At 38.1% G+C, this 24,910-nt stretch overlaps 3 protein-coding genes across 3 annotated transcripts; all 3 read right to left on the reverse strand.

Annotated features, from left to right (window-relative positions):
* Positions 1 to 7,063: 7,063 nt before the first annotated feature.
* LOC137747758 (uncharacterized) lies at positions 7,064 to 10,504 on the reverse strand. Its single transcript, XM_088690310.1, has 4 exons — positions 9,179 to 10,504; positions 8,969 to 9,061; positions 8,305 to 8,491; positions 7,064 to 7,728 (listed from the first exon to the last, which is right to left on the reverse strand). Exons 1-4 carry the CDS (start codon positions 10,502 to 10,504, stop codon positions 7,064 to 7,066), a joined length of 2,271 nt encoding a protein of 756 aa, XP_088546436.1.
* Positions 10,505 to 12,030: 1,526 nt separating this feature from the next.
* On the reverse strand, positions 12,031 to 14,809 carry LOC137715903 (uncharacterized). The gene is made up of 5 exons (XM_068455263.2): positions 14,502 to 14,809; positions 14,046 to 14,202; positions 13,170 to 13,220; positions 12,475 to 12,567; positions 12,031 to 12,340 (listed from the first exon to the last, which is right to left on the reverse strand). Exons 1-5 carry the CDS (start codon positions 14,642 to 14,644, stop codon positions 12,281 to 12,283), a joined length of 504 nt encoding a protein of 167 aa, XP_068311364.1. The 5' UTR covers positions 14,645 to 14,809; the 3' UTR covers positions 12,031 to 12,280.
* An 8,527-nt stretch (positions 14,810 to 23,336) lies between these two features.
* LOC137732686 (uncharacterized) lies at positions 23,337 to 24,190 on the reverse strand. The gene is made up of 2 exons (XM_088690311.1): positions 24,098 to 24,190; positions 23,337 to 23,927 (listed from the first exon to the last, which is right to left on the reverse strand). Exons 1-2 carry the CDS (start codon positions 24,188 to 24,190, stop codon positions 23,337 to 23,339), a joined length of 684 nt encoding a protein of 227 aa, XP_088546437.1.
* Between the last annotated feature and the right edge of the window lie 720 nt (positions 24,191 to 24,910).

Here is a 24,910-nt window from a genome sequence, read left to right on the forward strand (position 1 = left end):
GCAGCTGGCGGTTTTGGACTCATTGCCTCCGCCATTGATGAGCAGAGAGAGAGAGAGAGAGAGAAAGAGAGAGAGAGAGAGAGAGAGCAGGTGAAAATTTGAAAAGAGGGGAATATGGCGGTTGCTTGTGGGTTTGCAATTTCAAAACGGTTTCCGAGTCCAATCCCCGAGACGGGAAACGACGTGTAGTTAAAAAACATTGCTGTGGTTCCCGCCAACATGGGACTGAGAGGAGACGACATGTCATTTATTCTACAATTCCAACCCCTTCCTCACGCATAAACCCTAAACCCTCCACGTGCAGCTCATCACTGTTCGTCAGAGGACTCTCCAGTCTCTGGTGATTTCTGTTCGATCTTTTCTGTATTTCGTGTTTTAGGGTTCCATTCTATCCACCCAACTTTCTTACATTTCTGCATTTGTTTGTTTTGTGTTCGGATGGTGAGAAAGTTATTTAGCAAACAAAAGAAACTTTAGGGAAAAATCGAGAATTTGGATCTTAGTTTTAAACGGATGGTTGTTCAGTCGTTCTTCGTTTACTGTTTAGGCAACAAAACAATGAGATTTGCAAATTGGGTTCGTTTTCTTTTCTGTTTTTCCTCCAAGTTTCTAGGTTAATGTTTGGCAGGTAAGATAATTTTAGGAGTAGTGAAAAATGAGAATACCTTTTGGGATTTTTTTTTTTTTTTTTTTTTTTTTTTTTGGTTGCCTTGGCCTTTAGGGTAATCCACATTTCTGCATTGTGTTCTTTATGGTAGCACTGAGTGTTTTGGAAAGTGAGAACTGGGCATTCTTAATTGGTAATTTTGTTGTCGAGGTTTCCTTTTTGTTTCTCATTTATCTCAGACCCAAAAGGAAAGAGAATTTTGTGAGAAAATTGTGTGTTTCTTTTCTACTCATGTGTATCGTATACCTTGCACATTGATCGCTTTATATTTTTTATCTCTGTATCTCTATTCTTCAATGCATATCTAGATTATGTTAATCTACAAAAATGTTGTGAGAGAGAAGGAAGTAGAAAGATTTTAGAGAGAGAAGTAGAAAAATGAAGAATTTCAGTATATTGATTCCTTAGCAATTAAGCAAGTATATTACACAATATTTATACACTTCTCAATACTTCTAACAACCTAACTAGCTAACAGACTCTCTAATCTTCATACAAGTGGCATAATCTCAGTCACACAACCTATCTCTATCATCCTCCCTCAATCTGATGCTTGGAAGATCCTAGTATGAGATTGTTACAATGAACACGAAACAATGGAGCACTAAGTCATTTGGTGAAAATGTCAGCAAACTGCTCCTTTGATGACACAAACTGCACCATAAGCTTGTTTGTTGCTACTCTGTCCAGAACAAAATGTACATTAATCTCGATGTGCTTGGTCCGTTGATGTTGTATTGGATTGAAGGATAGTGTTATAGCAAAAAGATTATCACAAAACAACACAGGAGGTGCAAATATTGGAAATTGAAGAAAGGCAAGAATTTATTGAATCCAATCAAGCTCTGCTGCTGTAGAAGACAAAGCTCGATACTCAGCCTTGGTGGAGGACCTGGATACGGTTTGTTGCTTCTTGGAAGACCAGGAAATGGGATTATTTCCTAAGAACACAACCAATCCGGTTGTAGAGCGTCGATCATTGGGATCACCTACCCAATCCGCATCACTAAAGGCATGTAAAGCCAAATCACCTCGTGAATAAGAAATACCAACATCCATATAGTGCCTTTCAAATGTCTCAAGATTCGTTTTACTACAGTGAAATGAGAGACCATTGGATTTTGCTTGAACTGACATACTTGATGCACAGAGAAGGCAATATCAGGTCGTGTGAATGTGAGATATTGCAGGGCACCTACCACACTTCTATATAAAGTGGGATTAGAATAGGGTTCACCATCATCCTTTAATAACCTGTTGTAGGGAAGGCAAGGTGTATCACAGGCCTTTGAATCAAGAATTTCTATTTTAGCAAGTAACTCTTGGACATATCTTTGTTGTGACAGAACCAAACCATTGGAAGTCTTAGAAATTTGAATCCGTAAAAAGAAGTGAAGAGGACCTAAGTCCTTGATATCAAACTCAAATGTTAAATCAGTGATCACTTGTTGTATCTCAGTGGTTGCACTTCCTGTGATGATTATGTCATCAACATATGACAATAATATCACAATGTGTGATCCAACAGTTTTCACAAATAAGGAAGAATCTGAGTATGTATTGGGAAGTCCCAATTTAGGCAGAAAAGTAGTGAATCTATCATTCCATGCCCCACATTCTCCATGACCTAAGAATTGACTTTAAGAGGACTGTTGAGGTTTTCTGTAATCGCTTATATAGCCCACATGAACCGATCTATGTCGAATTCAGCACACACTTTGCACAACATAGAAACAAAAGTGGACTACGACATTACTACGAATTGAACAGTGTTTTGTTCTATACTTGTATATCCATAACTATATCTATAGCATGTCTTTTTTCTGTATCTACTATGTCAACACAATACAATTACATCTTAAAATTGCATGTTTAATTATCCTGAAGGAACACACTTAATAATTCCATGGTATGAAAGGCCAGTCATCTATGAAGTTTTTGCAAAACCTTATGTAGTGGAGAGTAAAGCTGGAAGCCATGACCTCCAGATGATATGTATATTTCCTAATCCTGTTCCAGGAAAATTCTAAGGTGTAGTCAATTTGGATTTCAGAGGATTTTAATATACTCTTTTAAGTGATGGATTCTATAGGATTATGTAGACTTCTACAAAATCCATATGATTTTGGAAGATTTGAGAAGATTCATATAATATATTTATATGGATTTTGATAGACTTATGCAACGCTTAATCTTGGCCGTCAAATAGATCAAATGGTTATAAATGTGTCTAGGTCATAAATCTAACCAAACTATCACATCAACCACATTTTTAATCCACAGCTTGTCCCCTCCCTCATGCTATTTTTGTCAAATGTTTCATGGGAAATTATATAGAGCATTCACACAAAGAAATGCCTCTCAGTTACATCTCTCATTCACATACAAATCTTGATTTTGAAAACCCAAGAAGAACGAATCGATACAACTAGAAAGAGAAATTAGAAATTTCCAATAGAAGCACATTCAATATCAGCAGCACAACACCAAATCAATAACAAAAACCTCATATTTTTTTTTACACAATAGAAACTGTCTGTCACATCCCGGCCCGGGGCGGATCACTTCCCGGGCCCGCTCCACCACCGTAGCACGATATTGTCCGCTTTGGGCCCCGACCACGCCCTCACGGTTTTGTTTCTGGGAACTCACACGAGAACTTCCCGATGGGTCACCCATCCTGGGAATGCTCTCGCGCGCTACTCGCTTAACTTCGGAGTTCCCATGGAACCCGAAGCCAGTGAGCTCCCAAAAGGCCTCGTGATAGGTAGAGATGGGAATATACATTTAAGGATCACTCCCCTGGGCGATGTGGGATGTCATGGAACCCGAAGCCAGTGAGCTCCCAAAAGGCCTCGTGATAGGTAGAGATGGGAATATACATTTAAGGATCACTCCCCTGGGCGATGTGGGATGTCACACTGTCATACTGTTTACATATAGTTCCGAGTCCAATCCCCGAGACGGGAAACGACGTGTAGTTAAAAAACATTGCTGTGGTTCCCGCCAACATGGGACTGAGAGGAGACGACATGTCATTTATTCTACAATTCCAACCCCTTCCTCACGCATAAACCCTAAACCCTCCACGTGCAGCTCATCACTGTTCGTCAGAGGACTCTCCAGTCTCTGGTGATTTCTGTGCGATCTTTTCTGTATTTCGTGTTTTAGGGTTCCATTCTATCCACCCAACTTTCTTACATTTCTGCATTTGTTTGTTTTGTGTTCGGATGGTGAGAAAGTTATTTAGCAAACAAAAGAAACTTTAGGGAAAAATCGAGAATTTGGATCTTAGTTTTAAACGGATGGTTGTTCAGTCGTTCTTCGTTTACTGTTTAGGCAACAAAACAATGAGATTTGCAAATTGGGTTCGTTTTCTTTTCTGTTTTTCCTCCAAGTTTCTAGGTTAATGTTTGGCAGGTAAGATAATTTTAGGAGTAGTGAAAAATGAGAATACCTTTTGGGATTTTTTTTTTTTTTTTTTTTTTTTTTGGTTGCCTTGGCCTTTAGGGTAATCCACATTTCTGCATTGTGTTCTTTATGGTAGCACTGAGTGTTTTGGAAAGTGAGAACTGGGCATTCTTAATTGGTAATTTTGTTGTCGAGGTTTCCTTTTTGTTTCTCATTTATCTCAGACCCAAAAGGAAAGAGAATTTTGTGAGAAAATTGTGTGTTTCTTTTCTACTCATGTGTATCGTATACCTTGCACATTGATCGCTTTATATTTTTTATCTCTGTATCTCTATTCTTCAATGCATATCTAGATTATGTTAATCTACAAAAATGTTGTGAGAGAGAAGGAAGTAGAAAGATTTTAGAGAGAGAAGTAGAAAAATGAAGAATTTCAGTATATTGATTCCTTAGCAATTAAGCAAGTATATTACACAATATTTATACACTTCTCAATACTTCTAACAACCTAACTAGCTAACAGACTCTCTAATCTTCATACAAGTGGCATAATCTCAGTCACACAACCTATCTCTATCATCCTCCCTCAATCTGATGCTTGGAATATCCTAGTATGAGATTGTTACAATGAACACGAAACAATGGAGCACTAAGTCATTTGGTGAAAATGTCAGCAAACTGCTCCTTTGATGACACAAACTGCACCATAAGCTTGTTTGTTGCTACTCTGTCCAGAACAAAATGTACATTAATCTCGATGTGCTTGGTCCGTTGATGTTGTATTGGATTGAAGGATAGTGTTATAGCAAAAAGATTATCACAAAACAACACAGGAGGTGCAAATATTGGAAATTGAAGAAAGGCAAGAATTTATTGAATCCAATCAAGCTCTGCTGCTGTAGAAGACAAAGCTCGATACTCAGCCTTGGTGGAGGACCTGGATACGGTTTGTTGCTTCTTGGAAGACCAGGAAATGGGATTATTTCCTAAGAACACAACCAATCCGGTTGTAGAGCGTCGATCATTGGGATCACCTACCCAATCCGCATCACTAAAGGCATGTAAAGCCAAATCACCTCGTGAATAAGAAATACCAACATCCATATAGTGCCTTTCAAATGTCTCAAGATTTGTTTTACTACAGTGAAATGAGAGACCATTGGATTTTGCTTGAACTGACATAGTTGATGCACAAAGAAGGCAATATCAGGTCGTGTGAATGTGAGATATTGCAAGGTACCTACCCCACTTCTATATGAAGTGGGATTAGAATAGGGCTCACCATCATCCTTTAATAACCTGTTGTAGGGAAGGCAAGGTGTATCACAGGCCTTTGAATCAAGAATTTCTATTTTAGCAAGTAACTCTTGGACATATCTTTGTTGTGATAGAACCAAACAATTGGAAGTCTTAGAAATTTGAATCCGTAAAAAGAAGTGAAGAGGACCTAAGTCCTTGATATCAAACTCAAATGTTAAATCAGTGATCACTTGTTGTATCTTAGTGGTTGCACTTCCTGTGATGATTATGTCATCAACATATGACAATAATATCACAATGTGTGATCCAACAGTTTTCACAAATAAGGAAGAATCTGAGTAAGTATTGGGAAGTCTCAATTTAGGCAGAAAAGTAGTGAATCTATCATTCCATGCCCCATATTCTCCATGACCTAAGAATTGACTTTAAGAAGACTGTTGAGGTTTTCTGTAATTGCTTATATAGCCCACATGAACCGATCTATGTCGAATTCAGCACACACTTTGCACAACATAGAAACAAAAGTGGACTACGACATTACTACGAATTGAACAGTGTTTTGTTCTATACTTGTATATCCATAACTATATCTATAGCATGTCTTTTTTCTGTATCTACTATGTCAACACAATACAATTACATCTTAAAATTGCATGTTTAATTATCTTGAAGGAACACACCTAATAATTCCATGGTATGAAGGGCCAGTCATCTATGAAGTTTTTGCAAAACCTTATGTAGTGGAGAGTAAAGCTGGAAGCCATGACCTCCAGATGATATGTATATTTCCTAAGCCATGACCTCCAGATGATATGTATACTCCCCCTCAAGGTGGATCAAGAAGGTTAATTGATCCAAGCTTGGAGAGCAGACTTTGAAACTGAGGAGAAGCAAGAGACTTCGTGAAAATATCAGCAAGTTGATCTTGGTTTCGAGTGAATGTGGTTTGAATTACCTTGGACTGGACTTGTTCCCGAACGTAGTGACAGTCAACTTCAATGTGTTTGGTGCGTTCATGGAACACCGGATTGGAGGCAATATGCATAGCTGCTTGATTGTCACAGAAAAGAGACATAGGTGTGTTGATTGAGAACCCCAAGTCCGAGAGAAGGCCCTTGAGCCAAATGAGTTCACATGCAGTGGAAGGCATGGCTCTATACTCAGCTTCGGCACTTGAGCGAGCAATTACATTTTGTTTTTTGCTCTTCCATGTCACGAGGTTTCCTCCAACCAACGTGCAGTAGCCAGTAGTAGATTTTCTATCAATAGCATTCCCTGCCCAGTCAGCATCGGTGTAGGCAATGATTTGAGTATGACCATTGTTTTTCATGACGATTCCCCGACCAATGGAGCCTTTGAGGTATCTGAGAATTCTTTTAACAACATTTAAATGAGCTTCAATGGGTGCATGCATGAATTGGCTTACAAGACTGACGGCGTAAGTTATATCCGGTCTGGTGATGGTGAGATATATAAGCTTACCCACCAATCGTTGGTAGTAACTGATATCACTGAGAGGTTCTCCTGTCAAGTCCAACTTCAATTTGCTATCAAGAAGAGTACGAGTTGGTTTGCAATCCATCATCTTCACTTCTTGAAGTAAGTCAATCACATATTTCCTTTGACTAAAAAAAAAGTCCCTTGGGGGAAGTGGCCAGTTCAATCCCAAGGAAGTATTTTAAAACTCCTAAGTCTTTAATGGCAAATTGTTGATGAAGAGAATGTTTAAGAGTGAATCTCATCAATGTTATCACCTGTGATGATGATATCATCAACATAGATTAGTACAACTAATTTGCCAACTGATCCTATTCGAACAAACAGGGAGGAATCAGCATGACTCCTCTTGAACCCAAAATTTTCAAGTACCAAGCTCAGTTTGGCATACCAGGCACGAGGAGATTGTTTCAAGCCATAGATTGACTTATGAAGCTTGCAAGCCATACCTGAATTCTGTGTTTGTGGATGACCCGGGGGTAGTTGCATGTAGACTTCCTCTTCGAGGTCTCCATGTAAAAAAGCATTTTTTACATCTATTTGGTACAATGGCCATTCATGGTTCACTGCAACAGATAACAAAACCCTTATTGTGCTCATCTTAGCCACGGGAGCAAATGTCTCCTTATAGTCCACTCCAAAAGTTTGAGTAAAACCGCGAGCCACCAATCTTGCCTTGTGTCGTTCAATTGAGCCATCAAAATTAAACTTGATTTTATAGACCCATCGACTGCCTACCACCTTCTTGCCTTTGGGAAGTTGAACTACACTCCAGGTTTTATTTTCATTCAAGGCTTTGAGTTCTTCTTCCATGGCTAGCCTCCACACAACTTGACGATTGGCTTCTTGAAAGTTCCTTGGTTCACTTTCATAGGACAGTTTACTGAGGAAGACTGCATGAGAGTGAGAGACTTTGGAGTAATTTACAAACTTGTGAATAGGGTACCTGGCATGGTAAGTTTCATAGTCTTGCAGCCTTGATGGTGGATGTCGATCTCGAGTCGGATTCCTGCGGGGTTAAGCTGGGATCACAATAAGTTCAGCTCCACTCTCTTGTATAGATGTTGTGTTATGGTCATGGGGAACTACTTGTGCTTCTGAGGCTTCAATGTCGTCTCCAATAAGCAGGTTGTCATTAAGAGTTGCATGAGAGTCCCGGTTGTGAGGTAGTGAATGGACACAGTCACTTGGTTCGACTGGATTTGGCAATGGGAAGAGATCTAGGAAATGCTCCCCCTGACGATTTTGATCTGATGATTTGTTGAAATATGGTTGGTTTTCATCAAACCGTACATCTCTTGAGACAAACATCTTCCTGGAGCACGGATTGTAGCATTTGTACCCTTTTTGGGTGGAGGAGTATCCCATGAAAACACACTTAACAGCTTTGGGATCAAGCTTGTCTCGGTGATGGGATTAAATATGAACATAACAGGTACATCCAAAGATTCTCAGATGGGAAAGATTACCTTTTTTGTTTTGCATAACCTCAGATGGTGATTTTGTATCCAGAACACGACTAGGCAATCTGTTGATAAGATAGGTGGCTGCAAGAACTCCTTGAGACCAAAACCTCTTAGGCACATTCATTTGCAACATTAGCGCCCTGGTTTTTTCAAGTAGGTCTCGATTCTTCCTTTCGGCAATTCCATTTTGCTGAGGAGTACCAACACAACTTGTTTAATGTATAATTCCATGGGTGCTCAAATAGTTAGTCATATTTTTGGATGTATATTCAATGCCATTATCAGACCTTAGTATGTGGATTTGGGACAAAAAATGGTTCATGACAAGATTATGAAAGTCCTTGAAAGCATCCATAACTTCACTTTTGAATTTTAGGAGGTACAACCAAGTGGCTCTTGAGAAATCATCAACAAAGATAACGTAGTACCTATAACCATCAAAAGAATCTAGAGGTGCAGGTCCCCAAACATCGGAGTGCACCATCTCAAACAACTTGCTAGTCCTAGACATGGAAGAATTGAATGGGAGTCTAGTAGATTTTGACAAATGACAAATTTCACATACAAAGGAGGATTTGCATAAACTAGGGAACAACGTAGACAACACAGATTCTGAGGGATGTGCTAGGCGTTGATGCCACAACCGATGTTCTAGGTTTGAGCTGACTTGGAACCCCTTTGGAACATTGAGGTCCTCTGAAAAATAGTACAGCCCATTTAGGTAATGACCTTCACCAATCAGCTTCTTGGTGGCTAGATCCTGAAAAACAACATTGTGGGGGGAAAAAATTGCACGACAGTTTAGAGAGTTTGTAATCCTTCCTACGGACAATAATTGAAAAGGAAAAGATGGAACATATAACGCTGTGGACTCAACAGTTTCTGAGATCAGTTTAACTTTCCCTCTACCTAGAACTGGCACACCTCTACCATTTGCTACAGAAACTAGTGATGGTTTAGTGTGGCTTTCAAAATCGTATAGCTTAGAATATTGATTTGTCATGTGATCTGTGGCACCTGAGTCTATAATCCAATAATCATGAGAGTAACTAACATTTAGAGCAGCTGAAAGAGCACACATGATACCTGGAATGTCTCCTTGAGGTACATGACCAAATTCAGCTAAGAACCCTGCAAACTGTCCAAGAAGAGCAGTTTGACTTTCCCCAGTCGACGTTTCACCTGTGCTTCCTTTTCTGGTTTGAAGGTAGGTTGAGAACTCATTCAACAAGTCAGCCGGATTGGCTGTAAAGTTCATCGACCCATCGATGGATGTAGCAGCAGCAGCATGGTACTTGTTTGTATGTGGTCTGGCGTGTGAGCCCTTATGATCTCTTAAAGGCTTGTTCTCAAACCTTGGCTTCAACTCAGGGTGCAATATCCAGCATCGATCTATTAGATGTCCAACATTATTACAACGTAGACACTTCAGATCTGGCCTTTTTCCCTTGTATACTTTATTTCCAAATGACTTGTGATTTGTCACAAAAGCTCTAGCCTCAGACACACTAGGTTTTACGTCAACATTCATGACTTTTCTACGTACTTCTTCTCGCTGGATAGTAGTGCAAACACTTGCAAATGATGGAAGTTCGGGATTCATTAGAATATGGCTTCTAAGATCTTCATATTCAGAACCCAAACTTGCAAGCAAATGAAAGATTTTGTCTTCCTCAGACCTTTTTAACAATACGGCAGCATCGATAGTGTGTGGTCGATACATTTCTAGTTCGTTCCACATGTTTTTCATGCAACCGAGATGATGAACAAAGGATTTATCACCTTGTTGAAGACTTGCAAGATTCCTCTTAAGCTGGAACACTCGAGCAGCATTGTTTTGATTTCCATACATGTCCTTGACTGCCTTCCAAAGAGCACTAGAGGATTCTGAAAAACTGAAAATTTCAGACAGCTTAGGATCCATGGAGTTGAGGAGCCACGACATGACCAGCTGGTCTTTGCACAGCCATGCTTCATACACCGGCGATGCGACGTCAGGTGCTTCAATACTTCCATTGACGAATCCAAGTTTGGATCTTCCTCCAAGGGCAAGAGATATTGATCTGGACCATGGAAGATAGTTAAACTCATTTAACAACACAGAACACAAACGTTGGTTTGGGTTGACTTCAGCTTCTGGAAAACTAGGGCGAGGAGCTGTGAAGCTTTCAGCTTCTGAGTCAAAAAGATTATCTTCTGCCATTATCGAAACGAATGTGCAGAAGAAGAGAAGGGACAACAATGGAGTCAGGCCGGTTAAGGTTCCGGCTCTAATACCATGTGGAAAATATGGAAGAGAATGCTTTTTCTCATTATATTTCTCTACAAGATTACAAGGATATATATACATGATACAAGTGTGTAGGTAGGACAAGGTAGCCGTCCTAGTGTGTAGGTAGGACAAGGTAGGACGGCTGTAGGACGGCTTGACAGCTGTAGGACGGCTAGTGTGTAGGTAGGACAAGGTAGGACGGCTGTAGGACGGCTTGACGGCTGTAGGACGGCTTATTCTTCCAATACTTTGCAAGCTGTAGTTGCACAGTAAAAGCCGGCCAACTTATTACTCAGAGAGAGGTAAGCAGAAGGTTTATCATTTTCTTTTGGCTATAATTAGGACTGTTTGGTTATGTTCAGTGGCTAGTGGGAAGTGTTTCTTGGATTATTTTGCATCTCCGGCGATCCATTTATTTCTGATGCAATTCAAATTGTTGATTTTCATAACTCAAATCATTTGAAGCAGTACTGATGATGAGTAGGGTCTATTATTTCCTCTTCCTTCACGGTACATCGCGATGTACATATTATCCGAGGGAGAACTTACTAACTGTTTATTGACTGTATTCTTTTTATTTCGCAGGCCGTCAGTAGGGAGATACGGAAATTTTTGACAGAATGGCAGCGAATTTTAACATTGCACTGGATGATGTGTCTATCACTAACCTGACCTTTGGAAAGGAGTTTCTGAATGCAATTGAAGCGAAACAGGTAGCTGCACAAGAGGCTGAGAGGGCAAAATTCGTTGTGGAGAAAGCCGAACAAGACAAGAAAAGTGCTGTTATCAGAGCAGAGGTGAGATGGAGGAATGCTAATTCCTCAAATTTGAATATGGTTGTCTATTTAGTGTATGTTTTTGCAACGTCTACTTATCACGTCTACTTATCCATAAAGTATTTCAAAATCAAAGATAGCATGGTGGTACTGGGGCGGCAACATTGATCAGTTGCCCATCCTTTCTAGGGTGAAGCCACCAGTGCAAAGCTGATCAGTCATCGCCAACAATCCGGTGTTTATCACTCTAAGGAAGATCGAGGCTGCAAGAGAAATCGCACGGGTTATCTCAGATTCCAAAAACAAGATTTACTTGAACGCCGATGAACTTTTGCTGAACATTCAGGAGACGAATGTACAGTAGTTAAGTAATCAAAGTTGTTTGAACGTGGTGATGCATCAAAAACTGAGAAATGAAGAAACTGGATATTCCTCTTTTGTGACCACTTGCGACTTTTAATTGAGATTCACTTAATATTATCTTGGAATACTGCATTTTCTTTTCGTTTTAATATTTGATGGTTCCATCACAAGTAACTGTCTCGGCAAGCTTGTATGCGGCCTTGTATGCCGGACTATTGAACCCGACCGAATGTCCCGGGCACAGTTCTGTTCAGCCAGTTATTTGGCCGGGTTGTACGGGACTTTTGAACCTATCAGATGAACCGCAACACGAACGAGTGAAAATGCACGGCACTGTAAGTATCCGAGCTGAAAATCATCTTTATATAATTGGGTCAACAATCGTATTATCATACAGCCAATTGTTTAAAGAAATTAAAACGCACTCTAGCGATTTTACAGTTGAATTCCTGAGTACAAACTTGGCATTCTTTTTGCTAAATCCTTTCACTATCGGCGGGGAAAAAATGTTGAAAAATCTTTTGGAAATGCAAATCACCGCTAAAGCCTGTGTTGTACTAATTATCTGCTAGCTGGAACTTTTCATGAGATACGCTACTATACATCCCAACACTGCACCTGCAAGAACCTGCAGCAATATGAATCGAACAAAACAGAGATACAGGTTATGATCACACGTATTTACTGTTCATCCCTGACGATCAAGGGCATAAATAAGCAAAGGCTCAGCTAAATGAACATGAAGACGCAAATGTAGCAGACCTGCAATGGAGTATGACCAAGTGAATCCCGCAGAGGTCTAACACTAGAAACAGGGTGTTCTGGAGGTAGCTCACACACTATTTGATTTAATAACTGCAATAAGCAACAGATTGTATGGAATTAGAAAAGAAAAATACAATAAAAACACAATTTTGTAATAAACCAAATATACAGTAACACTTACACAAATCACGTGAACAAGTACACGCTAAACAACCACCAAAATCAAACCACTAGTCTTTATATATAACAAAAAACGACTAAGGTTTTGAATTGAAGATGAAAGTTTGTAACTTCAAATATAAAGGCTAGACACAAGTCCACAATCCCCAGGGCTTATCCAGAATTTTAGGTGAAGTTAACATGAAATGTCGGTAATGAATGAACACATCATGGATCCATTGTTATATGGCTTTTTTCTCTCCTTAATATAAGAGTTAACTGTGAACATGTGTGTCTACGTAATATATGCTACAAGGATAAATAAAACAATGCATAATAATAACTGATGTAAAGAGAACAATTATAACATAGCATTCACAGAAAATAAAATAGAAGAAACTCAAAAGCAAATTGGCTCAAATGGGCATATATTCAATCAGTATGCATCCCATTCACCAAACTACCCCCAAACTTTAGTTAGTGGAATTGTACGTGTAATATCAACAAAGCATGTTGGGTTCAAAAATTCTTACTTCAGCTTGACGACCAGCATGAAGTCTTACACCAGTGGCATCATACATGACCTGCAAGAAACAGTAACTTTAGATGCACGAAACCTAATTCCACGAGAAATTGTGCATGGCAAGTAAAGTCACAAAAAAGATTGAGAACTGGGAATATAGGTATCATCTCCTTAAATTATTATCGGTTTTGATTGCGATTCTCAAGTTTCATCTTTGTTTAAGGTCAATTACCGCCTATAGTAACTTTTGTATCAAGGGCTTCTAGGACTCTACACCTATAACTGGTCAAACCTCACGTTATGAAGTAGAAGACTTACATTTTCCCAGGAAACAAAAGACAACTGGGTGAGTTTAAATATCAAAATAGACAGAGTAAAAACCATAAGAAACAACAAGTTAATGGTACCAGTAAAAGGCTTCATTAGATCTTAAATCTATATTATTCACTCGACGGTTCACAAATGTCTCAGAGATCAACATTCTGGTACTTATCTTTTGTTATGTTCTCTTCAATCAAAGAAGATTGTTGGTCCAAGATTAGTCGACTAAGTTTGTACAGAACCAAGATAAATGATTCCATACAAGCGAAGACAATCCAATCACAAACGGAAAGTTGATGACACACAGGCAAAAAAGAGATAATCCTCTTGCAGAAGTAGGAGTAATGAGTGTGTGAAGCAAAACAAATCAATTGCTGTTTCAAATATGACATTAATAAGAATTCGGGGTATTAAATCTATAGAGAATGCAACAAGTTCAAAAAACAAACAAAATGGGACTTTGGCGTTATGCGGAGCATTTCACATGACAATCCAAAAGATATTAAACGTGAGCATGCGAGCCTCCCCAAAAAGAATGAACAAAACCTGGTTAAGAGTTACATACAACACATGCCAAAACCACGGCAATGGCAAATGCAGACCCTCCGGTTCCTTCCTGTAAACCAATAGCAACTACCAACGCCGTCACAGTTGAGGAATGCGATGAGGGCATTCCTCCTGACCCAAGCATTCTTCTGGAATCCCATCTTTTCTCTTTGTACCTGCGCGTCAACGACGAAATATTTTAAAACCTGAGCAAACTAAACTTTGCTAAGCACACCCAAGATGGAAAAACAAAAGCCCAACATAGAATTAACAAAACCGAACAAAAATTCATCTACTTTTTAACAGAATAGTGCGTTTAGATTAACTTAATCATCCAATTAACTCAAATTGTCACATAATTTCACAAAATCAAAAGGAACCCATAATTACTCATCTAGCAAATTTCCAGAAAATGCAAAATAACAAATCACTAGCATAAAAGTACATGTTCAAATGCAGAGAGGGAGGATGTTACCAGGTAGTGAAGAGCTTGAGAAACTGAGCAAGAGCGCAGGACAGGAAGGCAGAGAGGAGGGGGAGATTATAGGGAAGAATGGACGGCTGTGATGATGTAGATCCATTTGATGAGGCATCAGCAGCAGTGAGTACCTCGTCCATGGAAGCCCCGATGATCTGAGTCAGGGAGGTATAGAGCTCGAAGACGAGGAGATCGATGCAAAAATAAAACTAAAAATGAAACCGCGTGGTTGCGTGCCCAGCTGGAATTGGGTTCAGATACTGACTCTCGAGACGTCAAAATTACAAATTTCTGACTTTCTTTTTTTTTTTTCCCACATATTTCTGGCTTCATAATCCTCTTTTTTTTTTTCTTTTTTTTTTCTTTTTCAAACCAATAAGTTAAAGGAGAAAGTTTGGTTGCTGAAAAAATCAGCAACAGCTCCTACGGCTAACGAATCACGGTTGGACACGTACTCAAGTAATTATTTTAATCACAACTTTAACATATGTACATCTGTGATTCGCTAGTAACAGGAACTGCTGCTGATTTTTCAATAGCCAAGCTCCATTCTAAGTTAAATTTGTATCCTACTATTCACACATCGAATTTACATCCCATACATATTTGTTAATTTGTTTTATTTTTCTTTTTTAATTTATTCGATCTGACAGTTGAAAATTGAGAGAATTTGTGTGAGAAGTAAAAATTGATGTGTGCATAGCACTATCTAATTTTTTTTTTCTTTCTAAATAGTTAATTAAAGATAGTGATTATCCAAATCTAAAAGAGTTCGAATTTTTAATATACATTACTGAGTGAGTCTCATAAAAATGTATGTTCAAATGTGTTTTCGAATCTTAACCCTTTTAATACAACATTAAATAAAATACAAAATAATTAACTTTATTTTCATATTTGTTATGAGAACAACTTATATGAGACACGTTTACAGTTATCGTGGTGTCTCGGCACAATGGTACATTGTCATGTGAAGAAAAACTTACACATGAGAATACATTATAGGACGAAACGTAAAGTAAAGTTAAACACATTTACTGTTGTGTGTAAGTTCCTCTCGTTCGTAGCGACAAGCGTAGTTGGTTAAATAGTAATGACCAATCAAGGGCAACTAAATATAGGGATGGCTATTTTCTCAACGGATTTGGATCTTCGTAGGTTTTTTCCCTTAATGAGTCGAGTATGAAGAATAAAAAACATGGATGGGGATTGGATTGGAGGCAAAACATGAATGATATTTTAACCTTATGCGTGAATAATGGCAGATTCAAGAAAAATTATTTAGAAGGTCACATGTAAAAGTTTACTCACATTTCTTAGACATATAATAACCTTAAAAATTAGTCATAGTTTCATCATTCATAATTTATAAAACAAATAACAATACAAGTTACAATTGTCCACAACGGTTTTTATATTTTGAAAACCCTGCATTATAGCTTCATTATCAATGAAAGAAAAAACATTGTTCTCAATATAAACTGTCATACTATTACTCAACCATTGGTCTCTATTCAGTTACACAATGGACTTTCTACAATATTCATAGTGGAAAAAGCTCTCTCCACCAAAGCAGTAGCAATTGGTAACAGTCAATGTAATTGGCAATTAAACTTGATAATATACTCCCTTCCTCCCTTCTCCACCATTTTTATTTCTATTTTTATTTTTTTTGCAAGATTATCAATTCTTTTCAATTGAGAAAATTTACTACTCGAACGTATACCAAAAATATAATGCCCAAGTTGATATTGAAGTGCCAAGAGTTCACAAGTAGAAAATTCATCATACCATTCAGAATTAAAGCATTGAGGAACTCTGGAAAAAGTCTTTGTGGAAAATGCTTTATTATAAGCAACTCCTCTAGGCCGACAATTCTCCTTTTGTAGGTAATAAATAAATTTTTAAAAAAGGCTAACTTCTTTTTGAGGCATTTTATCAAGTAATTGAAGGACATATATAAAGGGTAAATCCAACCTTCGAAAAGGTAGCACCGAAATTATTCATGAAAATTTACCGAAATTCAAAAGGGCAGCTGAACCCCTTACCCCTTAATGCATCTGCCCTTGTCTATGAGCTGACCCCGTTTAGAATAATATATAGCAAAATAAAGATAAAAACTCTTTTTTCACCCTTATTACTCGATCTAGTTTGACGGGCTCATGTTGTAAGTAACACGTTGGTACGGGGAAAAAATTGGGCCGCAAATGAGAATACATTTTAGAGAGCCGGGTAAGTTGAACTGGGCCGAATCCTTATGCTGGCATGTTTCAACCCGAAAATGACACGCTCTTCTCAATAACATTCATTTTTATAGGGTATAAAACTTATACTTTGCAATGATACTTTGCAGCAGTGAAAGATCAATTTTTTAAAATAGTTCAGACTACTCAATAGTGTAGAAAATAAACGGTGATCGTGATTAGATTGAGAAAATAATATTTATAATTTGTGGTCAATCTAATGGATATAAAACTGGACTACCCAGTAGTCCGGACTATTAAAGACTTATGAAACAAACTATGAGATGGGCGTATTCAAGTTGATTATATTAGTGTGCTTCCTCTTCTGCAGTCAAGTTCAAATCATTCTATCTAGATTAGAGTATTAATGTATCTTTTTTGTAAAAAAAACATGTGAGATCATATTAAAAAAGTAAATAAGAAAAGAAAATTGGAGTATTGGTCCCTGAATTTTAGTCAAATAGCTTTGGTTTTTTAACTAAAAATCCATGAGTATTTAGTCACAGAACTTGTCAATATAGAACAATAATTGTTTTGAGTAACATTGTTAGGACTTACGTCACTTATTTGCCCCCTTAACCATGTATTTTGTATTAAAGTTCTAAAGATATTATCAAAATAAATGTTGCTCCGCATTGTGACAAATTCAAGGAATCTCTCAATTTTCTTTTTTCTTTTTAAAAGGGTACTAGTTGGTGACTTTGCTGACAACCCACTCTTTCGGAAGCTAGAAAAACTCACAGAGACATTTCAGTCTCCTCTTAACTATCATCGTGTGATTCAATAAAATTAATTAGGCACAATATCTCTGTGTTGTTGATTACATGCTCAATGTACTAAAGTTTAGTGTTGGATACCAATATATAGGTGTTTAGGTACAAGCTTAAGAATATAAGAATAATGCAGCCATGTAGTGATAGTGGCATGAAGACCCACCCAATTCATTTTTTATGGTGATCACCTACACCCATGTGAGGAAGATATAACAATGCCAATGGATAAGGTAATCGTCCTTGGATATTCTGGTGTATGTCCTTTAATTTTTAGGACTACTACTAGCACTGTTATTTGATGGAAAAAAGACAACCTTATGGCATGGTACATGTCACAAGTCACGTGAGTACCTCTTTGGTTGGGGAGTTGCAGGCAAAACAACTCGGGCATGTGAGCATACCTGACATTTTAATATGTAACCCGGGCATGTGGGACGTGCACATGTCCCTATTTAGATTAACTCAGCTAAATTCAAAAATTGCTTCAACCCATATATATATATAACAAACGATAATATCTAGGGTGTGAGGTTAGGGCATCTTCATTGGCTATAGGCTATAGGTCAAAATCCAACCCGAACTGCTATAAAATTCAACTCCAATTGAGGGCTGAACTGAAAAAAAAAACAAAAAAAAAAAAAAAAGGGGACCCACCGACCAAGCTTCAGCCCTTTGGCCAGCCGAGTAATCCGTTTGAGAGGCCCATTCTTTTTTTTATAGGCCGAACTTTAAAAAAAAAATTAAAAATTTATATTTTTTTCGTATAAATACCTAAGCCATTTCTCACATCCCTTTAATAAACACCCCTCCTTTACCTTTTCCAATAATCTAAATTTAAAATTTTCAATATTTTTTCAAAAGGTCACATCTTCAACCAAAGGATAAATTATTGAGGGGCTAAAAAATAGCCCCCTTCGGTTGGAGTTGGTATATAAGGATAATCTAGCACTGTTCTTTAAAAATTATTTCTTACAGAGCTATAATCCGAACGAGGGCTAAACATAGCCCCTTTGGTTGGAGATGACCTTAGCTTCACAATAGGCTAACAATAATGTGCTTCAAATTTGCCTGTGGTGGGAACCGAATCTAAGACCTCTTGTCACAACCCGTCCCTAATTTTACGATTTTATTAATTTTAAAAGAGTGAATTGATAAAAATGCTCTTGAGCCGAGATTGTTGACTTTCGCTGACCATCTTTTCGTGACACGTATGAGCTACTATTTTGTCATATTCTCGAAGGACTCAACGGTACGAACGCGTAGGTGCGAACGGAATCGAAATCGGAGTTATGATGGAGATCTTATGGAACTACAAATCCGAAAAATACTTTTGTAAAAATTACTATTTATTATTTTATATATTTCTCATAATTATTATATAATTATTTTAATATTATTTGGGGATTTTTTTTAATAGTTTAATAATATTTTTAGGTCTGTGGGACCCACACCTCACCCAAGCTCTCCTCTCATTTTTTGTCGTGTGCCTCATTTTTCTCCAACAAATTCGGATCTCTCTTTCTTCACTTACACTCTCATCTCTTAGCTCCTTCTTGTCTCTCTCTCTGTGCAAGTGCAGAGAATCTTACAAACCCGATCACCATCACTCGCCGACTCCGACGAGCCAAACCACCACACCTCTGTTAAACTAAGATCTTCATATTGAACCTAGACTATACCTTATGCGTCATTGTAGCACTGTTTCTGTTCGAGGAGTTTTTCGACGAGTTCTCCACGATCCCGACCAAGTTAAGCCTCAGGATTTCCTCAATCTTTCCCTTCTTGTTGCTCTGAGTTTACTTTTGAAGTTACGTGTTTGTTTTGGTGGTGTTCAAGCGTAGAAAAACCTCGAGGACAATTTTCCAGAAAACTGGTAGGGAAAAACCGTGGCTATCCGACCACTTTCAAACCAACTTACCAGCCAACACCGACCACAACTGGGCTACTAATTGGTATAGATCAACTCCTTACATTTCTAGCTTCAAGTTGGTTTTTGTATAATCGATTTTGGTGGTGAATAGAGCTAGATATTAGCCCTGGAAGTCGGCCCAAAAATCAGGCTGAATATGTGCTTCACGAAGACGGCGAGTATTGTTGTACTCGCGGGCGTGTGGGCTGAGCTTGGTGCTGCAGTGCTTGGCACGTGGAGCACACGTGTCTCCAGGGAGGTACTATGCTCTGTTGCCATCCACGGCGGTGCTGGCGACTTTTCCAATCAGCTTTATGGTGACTCAATTCAACATGTGCGGTGGTGCGTGGCCTCCCGGGCCGTCATCCCGTGGCACGTAGGGGAACCCAAGGTCTCTCCTTAAGTTTCACTATGTGTGGAATCCGAATCCGCCATCCGTTCTTCAAAAACGCGTTTTTCGAAAACGCGTTTATACGTTAATACGTTATCTATCTACGTAAATAGTTTCGTTTCTAGGTGAAATGCATTTCAAGGATCTTTGATGCCTGCGAGGCGGGTTCGACTTGATGACATGTGATAGAGTTTTTACCACCTGCAAAAGTAGGAATAAAAACACTTAAAAATACTTGCAAGAGAACAAAGTAGTTGTAGTATAAACGGCTCAAGCAAGGTCGTTTTCCGCAGAGATTGAATGAATAATTTATGTAAATACCAAATCATAATTAATTATTTGAAAATAAAGTTTGGAAGAAGTTGATTTTATGACCTATAATATTAAAAACAAATTTTAAATTAAACAATTAAATAAATTAACAAAGTAAAGCAAACAAAAGAAAACGTTTTGAAAACCAAATTGTAAAAGCCTAGGGTTCCACCGTCCACTTAACAATCCTATGTAGATTTACCAATTACTTATGAATTACCTATGCAACTTTGAAGGTTAGGTTTTCCTTATGCATATTCTACTTGTAGCATTCAAGCTAGAACGTATATCAAACATGCAATCCGTTTGTGGCATTCAAATCAAATATAAACATGCATGACTCATTACGCTTTGTGAAATCCCTTTGAAAAACCATGCAACCCCTACGACGTGGCATTCACCCTAGGTGAACTTACAACTATCAATTGCAAGAAGCAATACTCAATTCCCCGATGGCATTCCGACCGAATTGCATTCAATTACTTATCTAAACATCCTAATGGTAGCTAACCATTAAGATATAGAGACAATTTAAAGCACAATGATTAATAATTCAAAGTATGCATGTATAATATCATAAGCAATTAAATAAAAACTACATATTCATGCTAAGGCTCAAGGCATCGCCATAGCAAACGAAAATTAGTTACGAACAACCATAAAACAAAATAAATTTTATTGAAATAGAAAAAGGATAGAAAACACCTAGAAAATAAACTTCAAAAACCCTCTAGAGTAGTGCTTGCGTTCTCCCCTATGTTGCGTAGAGAACCTTAATGGCAAACAAGTCTTATTTATACTACTATAAAAGAAAACCCTAAGACCACCTCCAATGGTGGGCTAAATGTTAAATTACCCACCAATTTCCCCCCCAAACCATCTCTAACCAATGCTTAAACATTGGGCTAAATGCCAAATGTTAAAGTTGGGTCAAATACCCCCCTAGAATTCACACCCCCCCTGCGCGACTGGAATAGTTGGCCATTGGGCCAGTCTCGGCCCGTTCACTCTCCAACGTGCCCCACTCAGAGTGCATGCAATCCGTTCCCGGCAAGGTGGGCCCCGCTATCAGCGGGTTGTCAGCCACCCAGGCCACCTCTAACGGCTACATTTTCAATCCAATGGCTGCTTTTCAAGGACCGTTGGTTGATCCAACGGTCCAGATTCAAATTTGATTTTTTAAAATATGTTATTTTAAAATACATTGAATCCAACGATTGAGATCAAATATAATCAAATCTAACGATAAAAAAAAGATCTAACGGCCCAAATTTAAATCTAACGGTTAAAATAATTTTAAAAAATTATTTATCTCAAAATTCACCCAAAAACTCTATAAATACCTATGTATCTGTTCAAACATCCACACAAAACTCAAATTTCTCTTACAATTCTTCCATTTTATCTTTCTACCATTTCTTTCCATTTCCAAATTGTTCAACATGGCAAGAGAGCATATTAGAGGTCATAATTGGACTTGTGAGGAAGATGTTGCTCTATGCTTGGCATGGGTTTCTGTTAGCGAAGATGGTGCAGTCGGCACTAATCAAAATAAGAATGTTTTGTGGGATAAAATCATTACAAAGTTTCAAGAAAACTGCAATGGCGGCAAGCGGGATGGTGGTGGTGTTTATGATCGGTGGAAGACTATCAACAAAGCATGCACTTTATGGAAGGGAAGCTTGGAGAGAGCCGTGGTTGGCATGGCTAGTGGGAGGAGCGCCACAGAAATTGTGAGTTTTGTTCTTGATATTTTATTTGTCATGTACATAATATTATGTTGCAACTAATTATTTTTATGTATTTTTTGCATAGGGTGACAAAGCAATGGAAATTTACAAGACAAGAGTAACACCAAAAAATAAAGTTTTTAAGTTGCAACATGCTTGGGACATCCTCAAGGATTGTCCAAGGTGGGGAACTGATACGGACCAACAATGGGGAAGATTATTTCAACGTGAAGCTGCACAGACAAATGCCGGAGATGAAGGTGTCGATGAAATGACCCTATCTCCTTCTTTTGCAAGGCCCCCAGGAAGATATAAGCAAAAGGAAGCAAAGAGAAAAGGGAAGTCCCAAGATCTGATGAGTGGACACTTTGATACTAGAATTGCAAAATTGAACGAAACTCATAGCGCTCGCCAAGAAGAAGCGGCCCGAATTCGTTTGCAAATGAAGGAAATCTCGGATAGGGAGGAAAATAGGTTTTAAATTGAATTCATGATGAAGGACCTCAGCAAATACACTCCAGAGAGGAAAAAGTTCTTACGTGGTAAGCAAAAGGAAATTATGCGAAAGTCTACCTCAAGGAGTATGTTTCAAGATGATGAATCTTCTGAACCCTATATCCCAACATTTCAACGAAGTCCATCACCAAGTGAAGATGGTGGATATGATTGTTAAGTTTATGTAGTGTATGAATTATGTGCTTTATTAATTAAGTTTATTAATTGTGGTTTGTGAATTATCGGTTGTATTAAGTTTATGTACTTTATTAAATTTATGTCTTATTAATTATCCAATAATTGATGTCTTATTATTCCCCACTTTGATGTAGAATAGATGCCTTCAATAATTCAACCTCCATTTAATCATTTATCCAACGTACTATACAAAATACTTTGCACAAAAAGACACTTAAATTTATTACTAGAAAATAACAACATAGTACACTTAAAATTATTACATAAATGCTTAACCAACATCATCAACGTTCACCTTCTCGGTGCCATACATGCTCAACCAAATCTTTACGGAGTGTGTCATGACATTGAGGAGCTTGAATTCTATTTAAATGTCTCATATAATCACTCAAGGTGACCCTATCCTATCGGGTCTCATATGTGGTTGGAGCGAGATATTCAACATCTTTTGCCATAACTTTTGCATGTGTTGGTTGGTCATCATCCACATCTTCGTCTGAATCTTCTTCAATTTCAATGTACTCATCTTCCACAATCATGTTGTGCAAAATTATGCACGTCATCATGATTGAATGGAGGTCTTCGGACTGCTGAAATCGTGCAGACCCTCTAACAATGGCCCATCGACCTTGTAGAATCCCGAATGCTCTCTCCACATCCTTCATGTAAGACTCTTGCCTCTGCGAAAATAATTTCTTCTTTGCACTATCTAGATGAGACAAACTTTTGACAAAGGTAGACCAACTAGGATAAATACCATCAGTTAGGTAGTAACCTAGCTCTACCTATTACCATTTACCTTGTACCGAAATTCTGGTGCCCATCCATTGACAACATTATCGAATAAATTAGAAGACCAAAGAACGTTGATATCGTTGTTTGATCCAGGAGCGCCGAAGAAAGCATGCCAAATCCATGTGTCGTAAGACACCACAGCCTCGAGCGCGATGGTTGGCTTGTCATGACGGCCTTTGAATTGGCCAACCCAAGCAGTAGGACAATTCTTCCACTCCCAATGCATATAATCGAGACTTCCTATCATGCCAGGGAAGCCTATTTTTTCTGCCTTGCGTAGAAGCCTCTTCAAGTCTTCACGATTTGGGTTGCGGAGGTATGTGGCTCCATATATGCCTTCAATTGCCTTACAGAAACACTTCAGGTTCTCAATAGCAGTACTTTCTGCAAGTCGGCAATACTCGTCAGTTGAGCCTACAGAGCATCCATTAGCTAGCATGCGAAAAGCAGATGTGAGCTTCTGATGAGATGATAAACCTTGTCGGCCTGCGGTATCTACCCTCCTTTCAAAGTAGTGGTCATGATTGACAGTTGCATTCAAGATGCTTTTAAAAGCTCTCTCCTCATCCGAAACCACCTCCGAAAATCATGAGCGGGAAATCTCGGACACTCAATGAAATAATCTTTCATCATTCGATCATGACACTCTTCTCTATCACGCTGCATATATGAACGCTCCGTGACAAAACCACGATGGCTAGATTCACCATGGTGCTTAGATTGCATAAACAAGTTGATAAGTTCAACTTCGGCGTTGAACAATTCTGCATCCTCAATCTCCATCCTTGCTTGGTATTGTGCCATCTGCATTGTCATACTACGCCTTCTTCTATCACCCATTGATGAGATATTGAGGATTTTTAGGAAACAAAAACTGTTTGAAAGTTGAAATATTGGTGAATATAGAGGATGATTGAAGGTTGAAAGGTTGTGTGATCAACAAATATTGGACATATGTTTATATAGAGGATGATTTATGAAAGTTTGGTGTTGAATGGTTGGTGAAAGTTGAAAGTTTAGTGTTGAACAGTTGGTGAAAGTTGAAAGTTTGGTGTTGAACGGTTGGTGAATTGAAAATTTGGTGTTGAAAGGTTGGTGAATAAAAAGTTAGCCCAGGGTTGAAAGATTGGTAAAAGTTGAAGGCTTACTTTGTGGGAAATTTAGTGATTTTTCAATATTTATCAAAATTTAAAATTTTTTAGATTCAAATGTTCATAAAATTAATTTACGACAGTCTACATATTTATTTTTTATTTTTTTAAATTTAATTTAAGAAAAAAAATAGCCTAAGTTCATTCTTTAATAATCCCGGGCTAAAATTTTAGGCCATAATGGTTGGAGTAGAAAAATTATTTTTGGGCTAAAAGCTAAATTTTTCGAGTTAAAATATTTGGCTTTTAGCCCAATCATTGGAGATGGTCTAAAAGGTCTTAGAATAAAACTAGGAAACATAATAAAATAATAAAACAGAAAATAAAAGGTTTCCTATTTGAACTAGAATTCCGATTTCATTAGAAAATCCATCTTTTGACCAATCAAATAAACTCCAATTTGGTCCCA

Source organism: Pyrus communis, chromosome 3 (genome assembly GCF_041283825.1).
Source record: "Pyrus communis isolate YQ-2024b chromosome 3, ASM4128382v1, whole genome shotgun sequence".
NCBI lineage: Eukaryota > Viridiplantae > Streptophyta > Magnoliopsida > Rosales > Rosaceae > Pyrus > Pyrus communis.